General features: G+C 35.9%; 1 protein-coding gene across 5 annotated transcripts in view; it reads right to left on the bottom strand.

The window, feature by feature from the left end:
* PTPN12 (protein tyrosine phosphatase non-receptor type 12) overlaps positions 1-25,780 on the bottom strand; it is a 105,093-nt gene that overhangs the window by 39,073 nt on the left and 40,240 nt on the right. For all 5 annotated transcript variants that reach the window (XM_009203558.2, XM_003896407.4, XM_021936134.2 and 2 more), the window contains exons 3-8: positions 21,655-21,731; positions 19,424-19,519; positions 17,484-17,522; positions 10,521-10,592; positions 4,868-4,927; positions 1,955-2,097 (exon numbers count right to left, since the gene is read on the bottom strand). In XM_009203558.2, the coding sequence (XP_009201822.1) occupies positions 1,955-2,097; positions 4,868-4,927; positions 10,521-10,592; positions 17,484-17,522; positions 19,424-19,519; positions 21,655-21,731 (487 nt within the window). The remainder of the gene's footprint in view (positions 1-1,954; positions 2,098-4,867; positions 4,928-10,520; positions 10,593-17,483; positions 17,523-19,423; positions 19,520-21,654; positions 21,732-25,780) is intronic.

The raw sequence follows: 25,780 nt of genomic DNA, 5'->3' as shown, positions 1-25,780 counted from the left end.
ACCCATACTTATATAATGAAATTCCAAAAATTAGGTTTCAAAATATCCTGTATCACCCATATTAAAATGATACCTATATTCTTTTTTTAAAAAAGATAGGGTCTACTATGTCACCCAGGCTGGAGTGCAGTAGAGCAATCATTGCTTACTAAAGCCTCAAGCTTCTGGGCTCAAGCAATCATCCTGCCTCAGCCTCCCAAAGCACTAAGCCACTACATCCGGCCATGACACTTATTGCAAACATTTAGTATTTTCTTGACTAATTCAGTCTTGTGCTTTTCCTTTTAAAGGGGTATTTTCCATTACACTCCTAAATCCATAACACAAATTTAGCTTTGTTTTATGTATTATATATAATGTATACATATATGTGCATACGTACTATGTATATTTAGCTTTGTATTACATATTAATGTGTTACCTATGTATTATGTATTTAGCTTTGTATTATTTGTATCATGAGAATGACCAGATGACAGAAATAAGCCAAAAGGTTAGATTAAGAAAAGCTGGTTATCTTAAACTGATTTCTCTTAGCTAAAATATATTATACAATTAACCCCCCTTCTAGAATACAAACTGTCCCCCAAGAATAAACAAATCTCATGTTCATTCCCCCAAAGTCAAAGGCAGAATTTACATGATTTCTTAACACATTCAAATGAGTAATTTTGCAAAACCTAACTGAACTTCAAATATTATTTGAATAAATGAAAATATTTCTATCACATAATTTAAAGTAGGTGCACCTATACTTGTACTTTCACATTCAGAGGTAGCTTAACTAGGTCAGTAATCACTGAATTTTATGTAATGCTTATAATGAAGTAATCTACTATAAAACATAACTTAATAAAAAATGTCTAGTAAATGTGTATCAATCGTTCATATTATTTTACTCTAAGAATGCTGGCTTCCTGCTTTCAATTTTTCAGTAGCTATAAATTATAAAATTTCATGATATGATAGGCAGTGGTGCAAACGCGGAAACTGATGTTCCCCAAGAATAAAAACAGCATTTAGTTTTTCATCAAATCTAAAACACACTTTTTAAACTCAATGTGACAGCTCTGAGATTGGTATGTATCTTACCACCAATGGCTTTTTACAAATGACATTTTCCCCTTATAATTGGCAGTGATTTTTTTACTGTTAATATACATTAATAATTGTGTCTTAGAATTGATGATATCTTAGATCAATAAGACCTATGTATATACATCTTACATACATTAAAAAAAGAAAGTCATGTTGCCAGGTGTAGTGGTTCATGCCTGTAAGCCCAAGACTCTGGGAGAGCAAAGCGGGACAATCACTTGAGGACAGTTCGGATCAGCCTGGGCAACAGAGCAAGACCTGGTCTCTTTAAAAAATTTTTTTAATTAAAAAAAAACTAATTCAGCGTGGTAGCACATGCCTGTAGTCCTAGCTACTTGGGAAGCTGAGGCAGAAGGATCACTTCAGGCCAGGAGATCGAGTTTACAGTAAGCTATGATTGTGCCACTGCACTCCAGACTTGGCATCAGAGTGATATCCTGTTTTTAAAAATCTCATGTCAATGTTTATCAGGAATGAAAATTGCTTGGTCATTGTTTCAGGGAAATTGATTAAAAGAAAATACTACTATATTGACTTTAAAAAGTAGAGTAAGATGAGGATCTGAGATTATATGCTCTAATCAGAGCATATAAGAAGAGTATGTTCTACAGCTTTCCACCATGTGAATACTATTTTCAAATAGATGATTCTGTGTTTTAATGCAACAATACTCTAAGCGGTCTGTCAACCAAATGAGACCATATCAATTTACAAGGTCCCAAACATTATATCACAGCTAGGAGAAATTCAAGATTACTATCATATTAATGCAGAAATAAAACCTTGTGTAACATCAAACTTAAATAAAACTTGAATAAAAATATTGTATTTATAAACTTGGAACATTCTTTCGTACCTGCAATGAATACAAATAGGAACATCTTCATGTTCTTGATATTTCCTCATTAAGCTTATCATGTCCAGAATAGAATCAAATGATGAAGGAACATCATGGTCTGGCCAGTTCACATAATGAAACTGATACAGCCTACGAGATTCCTTCAAGAAAAACAGAAAGTCAACAATTATGAAAATACTTTACAAAGTTTAAAGCTGCATAGCTCATTTAAACTGCCATTTCTAAGAGATTTGTGTGGCATTTAGCACTGCTTTTAAAAAAGACTCAAATAAATAATAGCTGACACTTACTGTTTACCACGTGCCAAATATCTAAGGGCTTCACATGTAACACTTTAATTTCCATGAGGAAAGTACTGTTAATACCATCTTCATTTTATAACTGAGATATACAGATAAAATAACTTGCCCAAACTTTCATAAGAAGTGACAAATGTGGGCTCTAAACCAGGCAGGTTCTACTTCCAGAGCATGTACTTTAAACATTACACTATATATACTATTTAACTAATCCACACTATTAAATGGATGAGCAATATACCATAAGCACCATGTTAGAGTAGGTTAGAGTAGTATCCATTGTAATCAGAAGACTAATAGAACATTAAACTGAAAAAGAATGGAGACATGAATTTGTCCAATCCCAAACTCACTTGTCTTCTTACAGATTAGTGGTTCTCAATACATGGTCTGGGCACTTCCTCCCCTCAACCCTTTTGAGGGGTCTATGAGTTTTAAATAATTCTCAGAATAATACTACAATTTACTTGCCTTATTCTTTAACAGCCAATACAATATATGCTTATATATTCACAGTTTTAAAAAATTTCTCAGTTTTAATTTCAAATATAGTATATACTGAAAGATATAACCCACAGAAACAAAAACTCTTTGGGATCCTCAACAGCTTTGAAGAATGTAAAGGAGTACTGATGTTAAATGTTTTGAGAATGGTTACTGTAGGCGTTTAACAGAAAGAGCAATACTCGAAATCTAAGCAAACCATACTCCAATTCTACTTTTGCCATTTCCTAAATAACTTCAGGTAAGCTATTTAACTTCTTAAAGCTTCTGTATCTTCATCTATGTGCAACGGACATAACAGTATCTGGATATTATGCAGTTAGGAGAATTCAGATGCCTGATCTACTACAGAAATTCATTAAGGTACTTATTATTATTACTGTAGATTAAAAAATTAGCAACTAGTCCAGACTCAGTGGCTCACACCTGTAATCCCAACACTTTGGGTGGTCAACGCAAAAGGCAAGAAGATAGTTGAGGCCAGGAATTTGACAGCAGCCTGAGCAACACGGCAAGACACCATCTCTATAAACTATAAAAAATTTAGCTGGGTTTGGTGTCTCATGCCTGTAGTCTCAGATACTAGGAAGGGGGAGGACTGCGTGAGCTCAGGAGTTTGAGTACAGCCTGGGCAATATATAGTGAGACCCTGTTGCCAAAGAAAAAAAAAGTCAGGGCGCTGTGGGGGGCCTCAACTGAAAACAATATATATCTCAATGAAGACTTAGCTTTGATAGTGACGTTTCTTTAACAAATTGTAAACTAGTAAAACAGGGTAATAATATATAAACAATGCAATAATCTGCTTACTGCAATAGAGGAAAAATATTTGCAGCAAAGAAGGCATAACTATTCCAAATTTAATAAATTTAGGGTGTGTTACAATTAATATTACTTTATTATGTAATGTGATAAGCATAAATGTCAAGATACTAAATATCACACTATCATTTCCATCTTCAAAACTAAAATATTAGCTAATTTCATTAACTATGTTAAATAACATAGTATACTATTTATATAGCTTGTTTTTTTAGTAGCTAAAAGTTGATTAGTTTGCAAAGACATAAAAATTAGGTTCACACGCTTTAAAAATAAAAATTGCTGATACTTTTTTTACTTATAAAAAAACTATAAAGCAGATATAAAGCAAAATAATAATATATATAATATATATTATTTATATTTTGCAGATATAAAGCAAAATAATTTTCTAGCAAACTCATTTTACCAAATAAAACATTTAGGTGCTAGTAAGTATTATATTTTCTATCTTAAAAAAATCTTATTTTATTTTTAGTTTTTAAATTTATTTTATTTTTTTGAGACAGAGTCCTGCTCTATTGCCCAGGCTGGAGTGCAGTGGCGCCATCTCGGCTCATGGCAACCTCTGTCTCCCAGGCTCAAGCAATTCTCGTGCCCCAGCCTCCCGAATAACTGGGATTATAGGTGTGCACCACCATGCCCAGCTAATTTTAGTATTTTTTAGTAGACATGGGGCTTCACCGTGTTGGCCAGGCTGGTCTTGAACTACTGGCCTCAAGCAATCTACCCGCCTCAGCCCCCTAAAGTGTTGGGGATTACACACGTGAGCCACCACACCTGGCCTCAACTTTTATTTTGGATAAAGGGGTACATGTGCAGGTTACATGGGTATATTGTATGACACTGAGGTCTGGAATACAAATGATCCTATTACCCAGGGAGTGGGCATACTACCCAATAGGTGGCTTTTCAGCCCATGCTCCCCTCCCTCTCTATATCTTCTCTTTGAAAACTATTCTCTATTCTCAAAACCATTTTTGAGAGTCTCGCTCTGTTGCCCAGGCTGGAGTCCAGTGGCACAATCATGGCTCACTGCAGCCTCAACCTCCCAGGCTCAGCCTTCTGAGTGAGTGGGACTACGGGCACATGCCACCATGCCCAGCTGACTTTTTTCTTTTTGTAGAGACAACATCTCACTATGTTGTCCAGGCTAGTCTTGAACCCCTGGACTCAAGTCACCCTCCCACTTCAGCCTCCCAAAGTGTTGGGATTACAAGCATGAGTCACTGTACCTGACCTGAAAACTATTCTTAGAGACAGTCTATAAATGGTAAATACCTACATTTTGAAATTCAAGTAAGAGTGTCCTAATGAAGTAGTCTGTTCTCGCTTGTTCATCCTCCTAAATAAAGACAAACATTTGTAAGTCAGTGAAAACGTTAAAACAAAAAGACACATCAAAACAAATAAAATACTTGTGTCAAAGTCCACAATATAAAATTAACCTTTAAAATTCCAGATGTACCTGATAATTATTTTAAAACTCTAAAAGTCATCAATTTGTAAATGTCTGAAGTGATAGACACACTAATTATCCTGATTTGATCACTCCACTTAAATTATACATACATGTACCAGAATCACGTGTACCCCATTAATAAGTATAGATACTATGCATCAATTAAAAATAACGGCAAGAGGGAAAAAAAAGCTAGTAAGCCATGAAAAGACATGGATGAACCCTAAATGCACATTACTAAGTGAAATAAGCCAATCTGAAAAGGCTACATACTGTATGATTCAAACTATATGACTTCTGGGCCAGGCGCGGTGGCTCATGCCTACCTATAATTCCAGCATTTTGAGAGGCCGAGGCAGGTGGATCACTTGAGGTCAGGAGTTTGAGACCAACCTGGCCAACATGATAAAACCCTATCTCTACGAAAATACAAAACTTAGCTGTGCGTGGTGGCGTGCACCTGTAATCCCAGCTACTCAGGAGGTTGGGACAAGAGAATTGCTTGAACCCAGGAGGCAGAGGTTACAGTGAGCTCAGACAGTGTCACTGCACTCCAGCCTGGGCGACAGAGCGAGACTCCGTCTCAAAACAAACAAACAAACAAAAACAAACTATATGACTTCTTGAAAAGGTAAAACTATGGAGACAGTACAAATAATGACTACCTAGGTTTGGGAAGGGAGTGAGAGGAATGAATGAATAGGTGGAGCACAGGACGTTTAGAGTAATGACACTATTCTGTAAGATACTACAATGGTGGAAACACGTCACCATGTATTTCTTCAAACCCACAGAATGTATAACACCAAGAATGAACCCTAATGTAAACTGTGAACTCTTAGTGATAATGACTTGTCAGTGTAGGTTTGTGAATTGTAACAAAGAGACCACTCTGGAAGGGAATGTTGATAATGAGAGGGCTACATGTGTGGAGACAGGGTGTATATAAGAAATCTCTGTACCTTCCTCTCAATTTTGCTGTGAACCTAAAACTGCTCTAAAAAAAAAAAAGTCTTGAAAAAGTTAGGCAGCGGCTCACACTGTAATGCCAGTAGTTTGGGAGGCTGAGGTGGGTGGATCGCTTTAGGGGTTCAAGACCAGCCTGAACAACATGGCAAAATCCTGTCTCCACAAAAAAAATACAAAAACTAGCTGGGCATTGAGGCATAGGCCTGTGGTCTCAGCCACTTGGGAGGCTGAGGTGGGTGGATCACCAAGCCCAGCAGTGAGGCCAAGGCTACAGTGAGCTGCAATCACGTTGCTGCACTCCAGTCTGGGTGACACAGTGAGACCCTGTCTCAAAACAAAAAATGAAAACACTAAAACCAACCAACAAACAAACAAGCCTTAAAACAAAGTCTCCTATTAGATAAAGTCTCCTAACAGATAGACCCAAACAGTATGTAAGAAAAGTGAATTTGGGAATCATATTACTTACTACACTAAGAAACTAGAAAAAAAAAAGTTCATTAAAAAAACTTGTATAGACAGTAAAGAAAAAAACATCAATTTGCTTTTGTAAGTTTTACTTATACCTAAAAAAAGTGTCTAAATGAATTACTTAAGCATCTATCACCCAATAAAGTATCTGCAAAGTAGTAACCACCCCCAGAATCATGTAAATATAAATAGAATGTCATTCCTCAGTACCAACCACCATATCCCATCTTCAACCATTTTACCTTTCCAAAACGCATGATTTTCCCTAACATTCAAGTTTCAATTAACTGGATAGCAACTGAAGAAGGAAAAGGGAAGAACACCCCAAATTATTATTATTATTATTGTGGTTGATGATAACATAACCACTTTAAAAGGTCTCTCGCTGTGATTTAGTCAAAGTATGAATCTACATCAGTCTATCACTAAGCAAATTATTCTTTTTGCCTTATTGGTTAAAACCACAAATAGTTCAGAACAAGGATTATGAAGAACAATGGTGTATGTTGTTTTATTAATAAAAATAATACTACTATACCTGCTTTAATTTTTAAAATCATAGTAATTTACTTTGAACTTTTCAAATAATATTTGAACTTTTTCAAATATTTCTGTAAAGGACCAGATAGTAAATATTTTTGGCTTTTTGGGCCATAAAGTCTTTGTCTACACAACTTTGCTATTGTGATAGAAAAATTCATAAATTAATGGGCACAGATGTGTTGTAACAAAACTTTATTTACAAAACAGGCAGTGGGCTAGATCTGAGCCATGGGTAGTGTGCTGACATCAAGTCTAAGTGGTTACATGCGGCAACATATGATTGAGCTCCTGCTAACCAGTCTTCACCCTTTCACCATGACTTTACCCTTGTCCTCATCCCACATCAAGAGAGAGCTCCAGAAAAGACTGTCATTTCTCAGTCTCAAACTCTGACTGCCCAGTAGTCAAATGACTTACTATGAATATTTTTACCAACATGCTATTTATAAATTTGATTTTTGTTTGCAGTTAAGTCAATGATAACAAATCCTGAGTTGTCTGAATCAATTATGAGACAAACAAATTACCTTCCATTCTTAAATCATCAAAGAAAATGTTTCTTCAGCATGGATCAATCCTGATGCTGACAAATTAAACCAGTCACTACTAACAAAATCAAACCAAATCACTTATCTAGAGACCTTTCAAGTTATCTACTTTTTTCTTTTTAATAAGTCTTTCTCTGTGTTTTTTTTCTTTGAGAACTGTTTATAGAATATATATTTTAGTTTAATTGGAAAACTATCCCCCAAGAACCAATTCATTTTCTACATTATAAAACTATTGCATTCTTCCCTATATCCATTATTGTAAATTGTTTACTATTCCTGACTCCCAAATATTCAAAAATTTCAAGCTGGTTTGTTGTTGAATGTTAAGCACTGTATTTTCTCTTGAATTGCAATATTCACTATAGTTATCTTATTATATCTAAATTTACAAATGTTTGGCCGGGTGTGGTGGCCTGTAGTCCTAGTACTTTGGGAGGCCAAGGTGGGCAAACTGCTTGAGCTCAGGAGTTCAAGACCAGTCTGGGCAACACAGGGAGACCCCGTCTCTACAAAAAGACAAAAATTAGTAGTGGCCCATGCCAGCAGCCCTGGCTACTCAGAAAGCTGAGGTGAGAGAATCACTTGAGCCCGGGGGATTGAGGCTGCAGTGGGCCATGATCAGACCACTGCACTCCAACCTGGGGGACAGGGCAAAATCCTGTCTCAAAAAGATATATACAAATAAATAAAACTTTAAAAATAAATTTACAAATGTCCAAAACAACCACACTACATAGAACTAGGTTTCTATGCTGTCGAGGAATCTAATATTTCAGATTTATTTCTGGATTGGTGAAGGAGTGCTGCTGTTTCCTCACTGAAGTAGACAGTGTGGTGTGTATTTGGTATTATTCAAGCCAAATAAAATGAAATGCAGTAGGATTTTTAACATTTTAAAAAATGTTAATAATGTCTCACTATTTTGCCCAGGCTTGTCTCAAACTCCTGGGCTCAAGCAATCCTTCCCACCTTAGCCTCCCAAAGTGCTGGGATGACAGGTGAGAGCCACTGCACCTGGCCTAAAATTTTTACACTTACCCCACAAATAGTTAATTCTGATCAGCACCTTAAGAATATTGACTATTATATCCAAAAATTCAATAGTGAGTTATAGTTATTATAAAAACAACATTGATTTATAAAGTAGACAGCATAATACAGATTTGGTCCTGTCTGTTTTTATGTCAACCTAGAAAGCACTAAACTTTGGGTATGTATGAGAGGAATTCAGTCATAAGTATAACTAAGTCATAAAATTATGGAGTTCTTGAACTCAGCAATGACAAGTAAAACCACATAAATTATATTTCATTTAATCCTGGAAAACAAAGTCAAAAACAAGATACTCTCAATAGGGAATGTGATACTTAATTTTATCTGTCAACTTGGCAGGGCCACAGTGTGCCCAGAATATTTGGTCAAACATTATTCTAGTTATTTCTGTGAGATGTTTTTGGAGGAGATTAACATTTAAATTGGTAGTCTCTGAGTAAAGCAAACTGTCCTCCATAATGTTTGTGGGCCTCATCCAATCTGTTGAAGGCCTGAATACAACAAAAAGACCAGCCTCATGAAGCAAGACAGAATTCTCCAGCAGGCTGCCTTCATCTGCAACACCGGCTCATCCTGATTCTACAACCGACTTTTCAAACTAGAACTGAACATCAGCTCTCCTGGGTCTCCAGCTTATTAGCATTCAGACTGAAACTGCAGCATTGGCTCTCCAGGATCTCCAGCCTACCCTGCAGATCTTGGACCTGCCAGCCTCTATAACTGCCTGAGCCAATTCCTCATAATAAATCTCCTTAAATGTATCCACATGCACACAGATGCATGCACACACCCTCTTATTCTATTGGTTCTGAAGCTCTGGAGAACCCTGATATAGGCAAATTAATTAATTATTATTATTATTTTTGAGATGGAGTTTCACTCTTATTGCCCAGACTGGAGTACAATGGTGCAATTTCAGCTCACTGCAACCTCTGCCTCCCAGATGCAAGCAACTCTCGTGCCTCAGCCTCCTGGGTAGCTGGGATTACAGGCACCCGTCACCACGCCTAGCTAATTTTTGTATTTTTAGTAGAAAGGGGGTTTTGCCATGTTGGCCAGGCTGGTCTCGAACTCCTGACCTCAAGTGATCCACTCGCCTTGGCCTCTCAAAGTGGTAGGATCATAGGCATAAGCCAGCGTGCCTGGCCTAAATTAATTAATTTTTATGTTATGTTGAATTATAGTCTTTTTATGGCACCTAAAGAAAACTATTGCTTTTATTTTAAAATTCACTTACATTTTCCTTCTTTCTGTCCATGCCTTTCTTTTTCCTACTCTTCTTATTTCCTTCAATGTTTTTGTTTTTTGATTCATTTTCTCAGATTTTTGCTGTGTTAGCTTTTGAGCTTGAATTTAATTCATTTCCAGAGGTCATTACATATTAAGAAAACATTTTAAGTTTCATATCAAATAATCTGCCAGAAAGGACCAATCTTTACTTCTAGTATGGTAGTTCTTAAATTTATCTTTATACATAATTATAACAATTTTTGAGACCACAATTAGATATGAAGGGTAAATATGATACACTATACTCCAGTTATCAAGTCTTTCCCATTTAATCAATTTGAAATGAATACACTATTTCCAAATACTAAAAGTACAGTTACTTCATTTACATGTAAACACTTACTATCAATTGATATACAAAGGTTAACACAAAATTAATATAGTAAGATACAAGGAAAATATACATTTATGAAAAGTCATCCCAAAAGCTTCCAAATTTAAAAGCAGTATATAAACAAATACTTTTTTAAAATGTAAGTATAGGTTTGTGAGTCCTTGGCATCTATAAACCTGGGTTCATACCACATTATAATTTAATTATTCATCAATTTAGCATGCCAATTTTCTGAAAAAAAGTGTTTATAAAAATGGATACTTACACAAGAGATTTTAAATGGTGCAAATGTTATGGGGTCTTCTCCATACAAAGGCCAATAGCGCTCACATTTTTTCTGTCATCCAAAAAAAAATTAGTAAGTAATTCATATAAATTTTTCTTAAACTGTTATAAATATTTTGTGTCCTGGGGTTCTGCTTACTTCTACTTCCCCAAAACAGAAAAACTCACATTAGTAGGCATGGAGATGAGAGAGCTTAGACTTACCCAATTGTTTTTAAAAATAGGCTACTGTGTCTTCTCCAAGAATAGTCATAAGAACCTTACTGACTTAAGTGCATAACTGTTCATTGCTATCTGCCAGCTCTACATAGTAAACCAAAGATCCTCCTCTAGGTAAGAAAAAGTAATTTTAAAAAAGTGTCTGGTACGAGGAGGTCCATTTGGTATAAAGGTTGCTAAGCAAGTTTTATTGCTTGTAACATGACAATCTCTATAAATATCTGGCTGAATTCTCATTAAATGTAAAATATGTGATGAAGTGGAAAGAGTATTCTACTTGGAATCAGAAGAATTTTGCAAGTACTAATTCTACTTCTTTATTGACCTTCAGTTTCTTTATCTGTAAAAACAGGAATAATAATCCTTATCTTACAGAGTTGTTGCATGTTTGTTAAATAAGAGTGTATTTCAAATGTACCATAGATGGTAAAACCCCTACACAAACATGATGTATTATTTTAACTATCCAATTTTATTTGAGATTACAGAAAGTGTAGTCAAATAATTTCTCCTCTTACCTTCCTATTTTAAACAGGTATAGAAAAAGAATACTAAATTTTCATCAATTTCTAATATCAAGCACCTCATCATTTCAGAAAATCAGGTTAGTGAATGAAAAGCCTAACTTTACGGAAGATAGAATGATTCAGATGTTAAGAAATGATGCATTTTGTATCAAGGCCCAATAAAATCCAAGTCTCTAAGTGACCATCTAGCTTAAATAAACCTTTTCAGCAGTGGGAAAAGCATTGGTTAATGAATTCCTAATTAAATCCTCACAGTTTCAAACATAGTAAATGGAGTTATTACCAATAGGTTGAATGAACTATAAGTTGACAGTAATGCTCACAGAGAAACAAAGTAGAACTGTCTGGTATGTTGGGTTAGCTAATATTTTAGAGGCTTAAAAACACAGGTAACTTCCAAATCTCATTTTCCAAGAGACGTTTACAGAAAAATGATAAAATTAAATTCTTTTTTTGAGATAGGGTCTCGCTTTGTCACCCAGGCTGGAGTGTGCAGGGGTGCAATCATGGCTCACTGCAGCCTCTACTTTCTAGGCTCAAGTGATCTTCCCACCTCAGCCTCCTGAGAAGCTGGGACCACAGGCGTGTGGTACCACACCCAGCTATTTTTATTTTTTTTAAATAGATGGAGGCCGGGCGCGGTGGCTCATGCCTATAATCCCAGCACTTTGGGAGGCCAATGTGGATGGATCACTTAAGGCAAGGAGTTCAAGACCAGACTGGCCAACATGGCAAACCCTTGTCTCTACTCAAAAATACAAAAAAATTAGCCAGGCATGGTGGCACATGCCTTTAATCCCAGCTACTCAGGAGGCTGAGACATGAGAATCGTTTGAACCTGGGAGATGGAGGTTGCAAAGAGCTGAGATCACGCCACTGCACTCAAGCCTGGGTGACAGAACAAGACTGTCTCCCCCCACACACACACATACACAAAAAAAGATTTAAAAAAAAAGAGAGATGGGGTCTTGCCATGTTGCCGAAGCTGATCTCAAACTCCTGGACTCAAGCAATTCTCCCACCCTAGCCTCCCAAGTAGCTGGGATTACAGGCGTGAGCCACTACACTTGGACCTTAAATTCTTTCTGAAATGTTTAAAAAAATTCTTTTTAATCTTTTACCTGACAAAACGTTAATACCTTGAAACAGATCGAAAACAAGTTGTAAGAGATTAATTTAGGGAAGAACAGAAAGCAGTGTGACTAACAATGCCCCTCATTCAGATGAGCAGTAATAAGATTATATTGTTACTTATATTCCTGGTATAAAACTAATAATGATATCAAAAACTATGTGTTAAATATCACATATACATAATCTCTAACACTGCAAGGTGGGTATTATTTCCTTTCAAATGTGAGGAAACTGAAGCTCAGAGTGAACTGTACTGCACCATGGTCAAAATGCTTGTAAGGTAGGTTTGTCTGATTTATTTATCTATGCTTTTTCTACCAGGTCATATTCAAAGTCAAGATCAAAGTCAAGGTTATCAGATAATTTCATAGGTCCTAACTCACTCATAATCTATTACTAACAAGACACAGTGAATTACAAAAACCTCAGCTTCAAAAAATTTGTACTCAATACTACTTGATTTTTTTTTTTTTTAAATGAGACTGAGTCTCGCTCTGTCACCCAGGTTGGAGTGCAGTGGCACAATCTCGGCTCACTACAAGCTCCGCCTCCTGGGTTCACACCATTCTCCTGCCTCAGCCTCCCGAGTAGGTGGGACTACACGTGCCTGCCACCGCGCCTGGTTAATTTTTTGTATTTTCAGTAGATACAGGGTTTCACCATGGTCTCGATCTCCTGACCTCGTGATCCACCCACCTCGGCCTCCCAAAGTGCTGGGATTACAGGTGTGAGCCACCGTGCCCAGCCTACTTGATTTTTCATCAATAACTTGATATATATATACTATGAGCTTACTAATATAATGAAAAGAGAAATACATCCTGAACCTTATCAGTAACTTAAAACATTAGGAGAGTGACATTTAAATTCTCTAAGACAATTGATTAATAATATTAACGTACATATTGACAACACTTAGATAACTTGATTACTTAATAATTTCTCAGTTTTTATATTTTCTCATTTTATTCACTTTCTGTCCAACATTACTTAATACTGACAAAGGAAATAGTTGGGAGTAATGGAATAAATTAAGGTTTCCCTACTGTTTATGCAACATAACTGAAAGATGTATCTTTTGCAATATATGACTTACTGAAAAAAATTAACATATTTACAAATTAAAGGTAATTTTAACTATATTAATTACATTAGTATAAAAAACTTTGAATAAAATCACTATGTAATTTGTAAGTTTGATTTGTATGTCACATTTATAGAAGACCACACTTTATAAGTTTTATGTAAATACAAATTATCTGTAACTCTATCATTACTTCCTACAGTGAGGACAGAATATGATGCTGTAGGACACCAGAATAGTTTTGAAATAAATTTTACTTTGACATAGCATAAAAATACCAATGTTAGAAAATCAGGGTAAGAAATTATCTTCTCTCAGCTTTGAAGATAGGAAACAAACAAAACATATTGTGGTATTAACAAACAGACTCATCAAAATATTCAGGCCTCGTGTGGTGGATTACATGGGATTACATGCTTGTAATCCCAGCACTTTGCGAGACAGAGGCAGTCGGATCACCTGAGGTCAGGAGTTTGAGACCAGCCTGGCCAACACAGTGAAACTCCACCTCTACTAAAAATACAAACATGAGCTGAGCCTTGATGGTAGGTGCCTGTAGTCCCAGCTACCCAAGAGGCTGATGCAGGAAAACCGCCTGAACCCGCGAGATGGAGGTTGCGGTGAGCTGAAATTGTGCCACTGCACTCCAGCCTGACTGACAGAGCAGGACTCTGTCTCACCATCTCAAAACAAACAAACAAATGAACAAAAATTCAAACCATATATTAATAACCAGATTTTTTATAATGTATTTTCACTTGTTCAATTTTATTCCTATTTAAAAATACCTCTCTATTTCAGTCCACAGATGGTATTCTACTTACAATACCACTGAATATTTGAAGATTACTAAGTAACAATACATAATTAATTATTGTTAAGTACAGGAATACCTCATTTTCCTGTGTTTCTCAGACCCTGCATATTTTACAAATTGAAGTTTTGTGGCAACCCTGCACCAAGCAAGTATATTGGTATCATTTTTTCAACAGCAAATGTTCACTTCAGGTCTGTCACATTTTGGAAACTCTTGCAGTATTCAAAACTTTTTCATTATGATGATATCTGCTATTGTAATCTGATCATTGATGTTTGAAGTTACTACTCTGTTTTTGGGTGCTACAAACTGCTCCCATATAAAATGGCAAACTTCATCAACAGATGTTGTGAGCATTCTTACTGTTCCATTGACAAGCTTTTGTACCCTCTCTCTTCCTCTCCTCAGGCTTTCCCATTTCCTGAGACACAGTATTGAAATTAGACTAACTAATAACCCTACAATGGCCTCAAAGTGTTCAAGTGAAAAGGGTCACATACTTTTCACTTTAAATAAAAAAGCTAAAAACGATTAAGCTTAGTGAAGAAGGCATGTTGAAAACTGAGATAGGCAGAAAGTAGGCCTCTTGTACTAAACAGCCAAGTTTAGAACGCAAAGGAAAAGCTCTTGAAGGACATTAAAAGAACTACTCCAGGAAACACACAAACAATTAAATAGGTCAAACAGCTTTATTGCTTACAGGGAGAAAGTTTTAGTGGTCTAAAAGATCAAACCAGCTACAACATTTCTACAAGCCAAAGCCTAATCCAGAGCAAGGAGCTAACTTCCTTCATTTCTATGAAGTGTGAGAAAGCTGCAGAAGGAAAGTTAGAAGCTAGCAAAGGCTGGTTCATGAAGTTTAAGAAAAGAAGCTGTCCCCATAATATAAAAGTGCAAGATGAAGCACCAAATTCTGATGTAGAAGCTGCAGCAAGTTACCCAAAGATCTGAGCTAAGAGCACTGATGAAACAAGCTATACTAAATGACGTATTTTCAGTATGGATGAAACAGCCTTATACTGAAAGAAGATGCCATCTAGGACTTTCAGAGCTAGAGAAAATAAGTCAATGCCTAGCTTCAAAGCTTCAAAGGACATGCTGATTCTCTTGTTACGGGTTAAGCCAGCTGGTGACACTATGTTGAAGCTAATGCTCATTTACCATTCTGAAAATCCTAAGGGCTCTCAAAATCATGCTAAATGAACTCTGTCTGTGCTCTATAAATGGAATAAGGCCTGGATGTCAGCACATCTGTTTACAGATCTGTTTTTGCTTTTTCAACCCCACCCCCAGCCCATCCCTATTGCATGGTTTAAGGAATATTTTAAGCTCATTACTGGGGACTACTGGTTGGAAAAAAAAAATTCCTTTCAAAATATTTCTGTTTACAATGCACCTGGTCACCCAAAAGCTCTGATGGACATGTACAAGGAGATTAATACGTTTTCATGCCTGCTAACACAACATCCATTCTAGAGCCCATGGATCAAGGAGTAATTTCGAGTTTCAAGTCTTATTATTTAAGAAACATATTTTGTAAAGCTAAAGCTGCCATAAATAATGATTACTCTGATAGGTCTAGGGAAAGTGAACTGAAAACCTTCTGGAAAGGATTCAGCATTCTAGATGCTATTAATTACATTCATGATTCGTGGGAGGTCGAAATATCAACATTAATACGAGTTTGGAAAAAGTTAATTCCAACCCTCGTGATAACTTTGAGGAGTTCAAGACTTCAGTAGAGGAAGTAACTGCAAATGTGGTGGAAACAACAAGAGAATCAGAAGTGGAGCCTGAAGATGAAACTGAATTGCCACAATCTCATGATAAAACCTGGAATGGATGAGGAGTTGCCCCTTATGGATGAGAAAAGAAAGTGGTTTCTTGAGATGGAATCTACTTCCTTGAGATGGAATATACTTTTGGTGAAGATGCTGTGAACACTGCTGAAATGACAACAAAGGATTTAGGACATTACATCAACTTAGTTGATAAAGCAGTGGAAGGGGTTGAAAGGACTGACTCCAATTTTCAAAGTAGTTCCACTGTGGGTAGAACCGCAATTGCTGTTGGTATCAAACAGCGTGACACGCCACAGAGTATTCTTTCATGAAAGGAAGAGACAATCAATGTGGCAAACTTCACTGTTTTCTTATTTTACGTATTTAGAGGTGGAGACTCCCTCTGCCCAGGCTGGAGTACAGTGGCATAATCATAGCTCACTGCAGCCTCAACCTTCTGGGCTCAAGTGATCCTCCCACCTCCGCTTCCCAAAGTGCTGGGATTACAAATGTGAACTACCATTCCTGGTCCTGTCTTTTACCAAAAATTTCCACAGCTACCCCAACCTTCAGCAAATGCCACCTTGATGAGTCAGCAGCCATCGACGTCAACAAAACCCTTGACCAGCATAAAGATTACAACCAGCTGAAGGCTCAGATGATCATTAATGTTTTTTAGCAATAAATTATTTTTAAATTAAGGCATGGAAGGCCGGTCACAGTGGCTCACACCTGTAATCCTAGCATTTTGGGAGGCCGAGGTCGGCAGAACACCTGAGGTCAGGAATTCGAGACCAGCCTGGCCAATGTGGTGAAATCCCATCTCTACTAAAACTACAAAAATTAGCCGGGTGTGGTGGGACATGCCTAAAATCCCAGCTACTCAGGAGGCTGAGGCAGGAGAATCGCTTGAACCTGGGAGACAGAGGTTGCAGTGAGCCAAGATGGTACCACTGCACTCCAGCCTGGACAACAGAGTGAGACCCTGTCTAGGAAAAAAAAAAAAAAAATTAAGGCATGAAGTGTTTTATAGGTATAATGCTACTGAACATTTAACAGACTATAATACAGTGTAAATGTAACTTTTATATGTACTAAAAAAACAAAAAATTTGTTTGAATTGCTTTATTGTGGTGGTCTGGAACTGAACCTATAATATCTCTGAGGTATGCCTGTGTGTGATAAAATATACTTACAAAATATAAAAGAAAACAACATGCTTGAGAGATTATTTTGTCCCTTGTATGAAAAAAAAGCAACAGCAGAACCCCAATATAAAACAAGTATTTATATTAACTGCTTATGTTCAGACTATAATAATGAAAGACCAAGAATATTTATCCCCAAAAATGAAATAATAAGAGGAATAGATTGTACATACCCTTCCCATCTCAAATTCTCGGCAGGCCATTACAATGATCTAAAAAGTGATGGTGGGGAGTGAGATAAAGAATGTATCAGTTAAACACAATTTTACTTTTTAATAAAATACAGATTTCAAGAATTTTGCACCCTGAGAAGTATTATTGGCTTGCCTAAAAAAGTAGTTTCAATATTAAATGTGTAAGTTAAAGAAGTTATCAAAATTAGACTTTCCAAACAAAGGCTAACTATATAGCAACAAATTAAACTGGTTCCAGTTAACATGATTTTTTTGGTTTGACTTAAATTATGTGAATCTTACAGATTTACTTTGTGACTTCTGAAATTATATTAAAATACCACTTTTAGGATATTTACCTAATTACAAATAGCACTATTAATTAAAAATACATTTATAATTAATTAAATATTGAATGCATTTAACACAATTTTAAAAGGTGATCACACCTGCTTTGCCCCGTTTTATAATGTAAACTTTCAAACACACAGCATAGTTGAGAGAATTTTACAGTAAACATTGTATAGCTATCATCTATATTCTATCATTAACATCTCACCAGTTTCATCACATAGCTATCCCTCTATCAATCCATCTTGTTTCAAAAATGCATTTCAAAGTTAAGTTTTGAACATCAGTACGCTCTCCCCAAAAATACTTCAGCATGCATATTATTATCTAGAACACAATAATTTTTTTTTTTTTTTTTGAGACAGAGTCTCGTTCTGTCACCCAGGCTGGAGTGCAGTGGCGCGGTCTCAGCTCACTGCAAGCTCCGCCTCCTGGGTTCACGCCATTCTCCTGCCTTAGCCTCCTGAGTAGCTGGGACTACAGGTGCCCGCCACCACACCGAGCTAATTTTTTGTATTTTTAGTAGAGACAGGGTTTCACTGTGTTAGCCAGGATGGTCTCAATCTCCTGACCTCGTGATCCGCCCATCTCGGCCTCCCAAAGTGCTGGGATTACAGGCATGAGCCACCGCACCCGGCCAATCTAGAATATAATTTTTATATTGTTTCCAGTATTTTTCCCTTGAGGCAAATTTTACATATAATGAGATACACAAATCCTAAAGTGAACATTCTCCGAGTATGGACAAATGCACTCATCTGTGCAACACAAATCTTATCAAGACACAGGATGTTTCCATCATCCAGAAAGTTTCTTCATGCTCTTTCTCAGTCAATCCCCAAGCACATCTAGTTTTTAAAGTGAAGTACAGCAAATACAAATAACTGGAAAAGTGCCCCCCTTTTATTAATCTTTCAAAGACCAGAGGATGTCAATGCTTTAGAATCACTACAATTCCATAAAAAAGCCATAAGACAAAAATGAAAGTTCCACATTATTGATTTTCCACATCCACACAAAGAAAAGTATCAGTGCACATGGTTAGGTTTCAAGAGTACTATAGAGCAGTATAGAGTAGCTCTTTGCAGTATTCTAACTAATTTCTCTGCTTCCAAATCTAAGGGCACATTATTTCCCTTCATCCAAAAGAGTAAGAGGGCAATGAATGAACTCCAGGGGCGGATGAAATTCTCTTACACTGTATATTTATAGTTTATTTATAGTTATGTGTTTATATATATTTTCTGAGAAGAGGAACTTAAATGAGTATAACTATACTATCAAGTATTTTACTGACCTATTAGAGCACTAATCCTTTTCTGATTTTTGTAAGTTGTTTGATAGTTGTATCATTACTAACTTAGGACAAAATTTAAATTGTTATCACACCTTCTTCTTCAAATATTTAGCCTAGTTTGTAAAAATTTAATAAACACCCTAAAAATGTACCCATCTTTTTAGTAAACATCAGCAATAAGTAAACATAATTATGGATTTTTTAAAAATCCCCTCATTCCTTATTCAGTAAAGCATCCTATATCATTACATATGTATTTCTCAAAATTTATTGTGAAAAGTAAATTACTTACCACAACATTATATTCCCATATCATCCTCCAAAAATCTATTACTGTATTTGCTAAAGGTCCTTGAGTTGCTACATATGCTTTTGGCCCATAGACGCCCTAAAAATGGTTAAAAGCAAATTTCACATTTATTTTGATTACCAAAAATATTTCATTACCCAAAATAAAAGGTTTCAAATTGTATTAGTAATACTGTTGTTTTAACTTAAACCATTTCTAAATAATGTGCCTTTCATAGTATATTAAAGCATGGGAAAATATATTCAATCCACTTAAGCTTTTGATGACTGCTATTACTTTTGTGTGTTTACTGGATATGGTGCACAGAATAGGTATTTAAGAACCGCCTTATGCCAATTAAAAATTATTACTTATCTAGGCATTAAAAACAAAAGCCCTGATACCTACTTAACAAAGCTAACTGTGGCAGAAATATAGAGCATGCTCTGATTATAAAACAATACTAAAACGAGTAAAGAGTTCTTTCTTAGTTTCTTCCATAGCTACCTTCCATTATCTATTCAACTCTGAAGTTTATCAGGCATCTACCATACACGTTTTTAATAATGAACATGAGAATATACCAAACAGGGTCACTGACTAAACTACTAAACTGGCACATAACTGACTCATACAATGAATCAGTGTCATTAAGCGTAATTAAAAACTATAACTTTTAACAAACACCCTTATAAAAGAATATGAACACTGACAACATCTGAAATAGCAAACTATCAACTTATTAGTTTTTATTTAAGGTATTAATTTTGGTTTTTAACTTTGTTTAAATAAGAAATTTTTGTTTAAAACCATGACTGCTGAATATTGACATAGATATTAATTTTACCACATAAACTTTTTTTTTTTGAGACAGAGTCTCGCTGTGTCACCCAGACTGGAATGCAGTGGCGTGATCTCGGCTCAATGCAACATCCACCTCCCGGGTTCAGGCGATTCTCCTGCCCCAGGCTCCCGAGAAGCTGGTATTACAGGCATGTGCTACCACGACCCGCTAATTTTTGCATTTTTAGTAGAGACTGGGTTTCCCCATGTTGGCCAGGCTGGTCTCGAGCTCCTGACCTCAGGTAATCCACCCGCCTAGTCTCCCAAAGTGCTGGGATTACAGACGTGAGCCACCGTGCCTGGCCTTACATAAACTTTGATCAGTTAACATTTTTATCAACAAAAACATATGAAAATATGTATAGACACCATATATAAAATAACTGAAAATTACATTATCATATCACTTGAAAGATTCAAAAACACAGATTAGCTGATGGAAAAAAAGCCTTTTATTTAAACTGAATCAAGTGGCAGTTTGCATCTATCTCTATTGATAACTATAAAGAACTTGACGCTGGGTGCGGTGGCTTACGCCTGTAATCCTAGCACGTTGGCAGCCAGAGGTGGGCTGATCATAGGTCAGGAGATCGAGACCATCCTGGCTAACACAGTGAAACCCCATCTCTACTAAAAATACAAAAAATTAGCTGGGAGTAGTGGCGGGTGTCTGTAATTCCAGCTACTCGGGAGGCTAAGGCAGGAGAATGGCGGGAACCCGGGAGGCGGAGCTTGCAGTGAGCTGAGAAAGAGCCACTGCACTCCAGCCTGGGCGACAGAGCGAGGCTCCATCTCGAAAAGAATTCAACTGCTTTTCATCAAAGGGTATCCAAACAAAGGTTATAAAAAAGAGACTATTTAACGTTGGATTTTGGGTTGCCACCCGAAACAGTGACAACTGTCAAAAGTTTTATATTTAAGGCTATGTTCTAGAATTTTAAATCAGTATTATCCAGTAATCCCACCCCTAGTAATTTATGCTAGAAAATTATTCAAAAGAACAAAGATGTTTACTGCAATATTATTATTTTAAAAATCTGGAAACAACCTATATGGGTCAACAACAGGGAATGATCATGTTCATTTGTGCACACAAACCCAAAGGGATAACTGAGAAAATAATTTAGTAATAGGTAAGACTTCCATGGAAAAGAAGAAATAAAAAAGAAAATGTTATCTCTGCTATAACAAAACTAAGTACAAACTATTTATCTATATGAATAAGGAGACTAGAAGGAAAGCATATAAAAACAACGTGCCAGGGCAGTGGTTTTATTTTTATTTCTTTTGCTGCTGGTACCACATCTGAGCAATTCAAAAAGGTTTTACAAAACTAGTATGTAGAAAGACATTAATATGGCAGAGAAACACCATATGAAGTTAGTACATACCTTTATAAAATTTGCATTGATATAGTCTGAATCTTGTGAAGGAGTCTTTAATGTCAATTTAACTCGGCTGTGATCAACTACAAGAAAAAAATACATAAAATATGTATGGTTGACACACAGGTATTTTCTAATGAAGTGTAAGTAAGGTTAGACAGCTTAAGAACATTTACTTTAAAAAACAATGGATGAAAATGGACTCTAGGTATCAGTAGGGTAATTTCTAACATTACACTGAAAGGAAATAAAATAAATTTTCAGACAACCACCACCTGGCGGGCACCTATAATCCCAGCTACTCTGGAGGCTGAGGCAGGAGAATCACCTGAACCTGGCTGGGAGGCAGAGGTTGCAGTGAGCCAAGATTGCGCCATTGCACTCCAGCCTGGGCAACAAAGCGAGACTCTGTCTTAAAACAAAACAAAACAACAACAGCAGCAAAAAAAAAAACACCACCACCAGTGACGTAAAGCAGTGTATTAAAGTTGCAATAGGAATCATCTCTAGAACTCTTTTAAAATGCAAATTCCAGGACATTATCCCTGATTTACTAGGGCAGAGTCTAGGTATTTCAGCCTCTGCAGCCTTTAACAAACATATCAGGTGGCTGATGAATACTAACCAGTGATACAGAAGCCCATATGCTAAAATTCTTATTAAAAAATCTAACTTTCATATTTCACAAGAAACTATAAAAAGTAAATTATAACAAATTAATGAATTGAGATTATATATAAAAAGTGCTCAACACTGCTCTGGCTAATAATAGTTATTAGGTAATGTAGCTTAGAGTAAAAATCTTTACAAAAAATTTTATGAAGTATATTTTTCTTTTACATTTTTATTGATTTATTTTTTAAAGGAATATGTTTATAATTTTAAAAAATTAGACCTTAAAGAAAGGTATAAAATGAAAAGCCTCCCCTGCCCTTCAATTCCAGGGCTCTCTCCCATCAAGATACTATATTAAAGTTTTTTTTCCCCTTCCAAGTGTACTTATTACACATATAGCTATATACTCTGAAAAACTACTACACAAATGCAAGCATCCTATACATGCTGTTCTGTATCATTACTTTTCAGTTTATAGTATATCCTGGAACTCTTCCCAAAGCACAAAAAGATTTACTTTATTATTTTTACTATTATTTTAAAATACAGAGACAAGGTCTCACTCTGTCACCCAGGCTGAAGTGCAGCGGTGCGATCATAGCTCATTAGAACCAAAAACTGCTGAGCTAGAGATCTTCCTGCTTCAGGCTCCCAGTGTTTGGATTACAGGTGTGAGCCACTGCACTCAGCTTGCACTAGCCTATCTCAGTCTTTTTAGCTTAACAGAGAATTCCATCCTGTGAATGCTTCATTCTTTATTTAGCTACTCTGCTGATGGGCCATTTTTTTTCCTATGAAAAACATTACTACAGTGAACACTAATGTATATATAGCTGTTACCAGGATTGCTGTAGGGTAAATTCCTAACAGAGGAATTGCTACTTGCCTTCTAAAAGGTATGTAACAATTTATACAGGGTTATTTAATAAGGGTGACTGGGTATTACCAAACTTTTCGTCACTGACAAACCAAAAAGTAAAAAGATCTTGATTTAATTTCCATTTCTTGTATTATGCAAAGGATTGTATGTTTTAATATATTTACTGGTTATGTGTATTTCTTTTTCCATAAACCACTTGTTTATATCCTTTGCCCATTTTTCCATGTCTGTTTTGTCCTACTGATTTTTATGAAATCTATGTAAAAAGAAAAAATCAGCCCTCTGTCACAGGAAGTGCAAATAGTTTTTTCCAGTTTGTGCTGATGTTTAAAACTTTTTATTTAGAACTAATTTTAGATTTATAGAAAAACTGCAAAAATAGCACAGAGAATTTCCATATACCTCTCACTGAGCTTCCTCTAATAGTAACATATTATATAACCATAGGACAATGATCAATAATATCACAAAATCAACACTGTTATAAAACTATTAATTAAACAAGACTACAAATCAGTGTTTTTTAATCTTTTTTCTCTTTCAAGGATCTCATATCAAATTTAACTTTTAGTGGCCGGGCATAGTGGCTCACACCTGTAATCCCAGCCAAGGTGGGTGGATCACCTGAGGTCAGGAGTTTGAGACCAGCCTGGCCAACATGGCGAAACCCCATCTCTACTAAAAATACAAAACAAAAAAAATTGGCAGGGCATCGTGGTACATGCCTGTAATCCCAGCTACTCGGGAGGCTGAGGTGGGAGAATTGCTTGAACCCAGGAAGGGTAGGTTGTGGTAAGCTGAGATCGCGCCACTACACTCCAGCCTGGATGACAGAGTGTGACTCCATCTCAAGATAATAATAATAATAATAATAATTTTTATTTCTCCTTAGTCTCCTTCAACCTAAAAAAAGTTTCTCTAATTTTTTTTTAAATGACTGGAACGAAGTTATGAATTTTTGGTAATACCACTGAATGATGTTGTGTCCTTCTCAATACAACACATCAGGGGATACATGATATACATATGTTTCAGTACTTGTGATGTTAACCTTGGTCACTTGGTATTTTATGGTATTGCTTGGTTACCAAAAGGGAAAGTTACTGCCTTTCTCTTTTATAGTTAGTAAGTAGTTGAGGTTAGATGCTTTCAGATTATGAAACCCTAAAGAAGTAGAATTCCCTAGTATTCGTTGTTTATGGATTAGAAGGGACCGTAACATATAACATATAAAATGCCATTATTATTATCACATTATAATCCCTTCTGATCAATGAATGAATATCAAAGGCAGTTAAAATACAAAAGGAAACACTGAAATGTTAACAGACATGAATAAACTTCTTAGCAAAGTATTAAAGAACAACTAATAGTCACTAATTTATTTTTCACTGGCTCAAATTTTATACATAGCACTAAGGCCCAGTTCTGCTAATTTAATTGATAAATTTACTTTTAAAAAAATATTCTTTAGAAATTTGTAGAAGAGACATATAAGGAGGATACACTTGCTTCTGGCGCAATTATTCATCTCCTCACTGTATTCTAAGAAACAGAACGTTTACAACATGTTTGTCAATGCTCTGTCATTTATTTCATGCCACCTTACATGTCCCATCCCCCTTTTTATATGCCATTTGGGATAGGAAATACACATACAAAAAAAAGCTATGCTTCTGGAAAATGAGAATAGAATATTCAGTGGTTAGGATAATGATGGTTGAATAACTACAGGAAGCTTCCTCTTACCATGTTTGCCACTAATAGGGGGTCTCAGTTAATTACCCTTATTCACATGGCATATTAGCCTCTATTCAAAGTATCTCAAAGGCAGAATACAATAGTTGGTTTACCACTGGCTCTCAGTAAAGTTTCAGGTGACCCTAAATCCAAATGAGAACAATTGCTCCCAAATGATAGTTAGGACTGGTGCCAGGCTGGCTACATGCAGGCTGGTAATTTCCTTTTTTAAAAAATTTTCGAAGATGGAAAATTTTAAGCATACACTAAAATAGAATAGTATAACGAATCTTTGTATATCCATTACCCAGCTTCAATAATTATCAACATTTTGCCAATCTTATTTCATCTACCCCAATCATTCAACAGCTGGGGAAAGCAAATTAAAATCCAAGAGTTCTGGAGTACTACATCTTGCAGTAAGTTTAATTCAGTAAATTAAAAATGGGGCACAGAAATACCCTTTTTAAAACTCCCCATTTAAATTCTATAGGCAAATTTGGTAGTCACTGCTTTCTATTATGTACTCACAGCATATTAGATTTTAAAATCAACATTATGCTACTTACACAGCATATCATGTGTATTTTGATTTTTTTTGGCATTTTAAATGTGAATTTTAGTATCATTCATCCAACAAATATTTATTGCGTGTAATAAGCACAATAATGTTGTTCATATATCCATAGTAAAGTAATAGCAAGGAAAGGGAGTAAGGAACATCTTGAGGATATCAGCAGTCTTCAGAGCTGTGACAAGCTGGGTCTCAGGGAATGAGAAGTTTGCCAATTGATTAAAAAGAAAACAAAATAGGGCATTATAGATAGCATAATAGGCTCAAAAATATAGAATTAATAAAAAATAGCTACCATGGAATGAACGTTTCCTCTAAGCAAA

The sequence above is a fragment of the Papio anubis genome, chromosome 4, assembly GCF_008728515.1.
Source record: "Papio anubis isolate 15944 chromosome 4, Panubis1.0, whole genome shotgun sequence".
Taxonomy (NCBI): Eukaryota; Metazoa; Chordata; class Mammalia; order Primates; family Cercopithecidae; genus Papio; species Papio anubis.
Note: the sequence above shows the minus strand (reverse complement) of the source record. Positions and strands in the feature narration are given on the sequence as shown.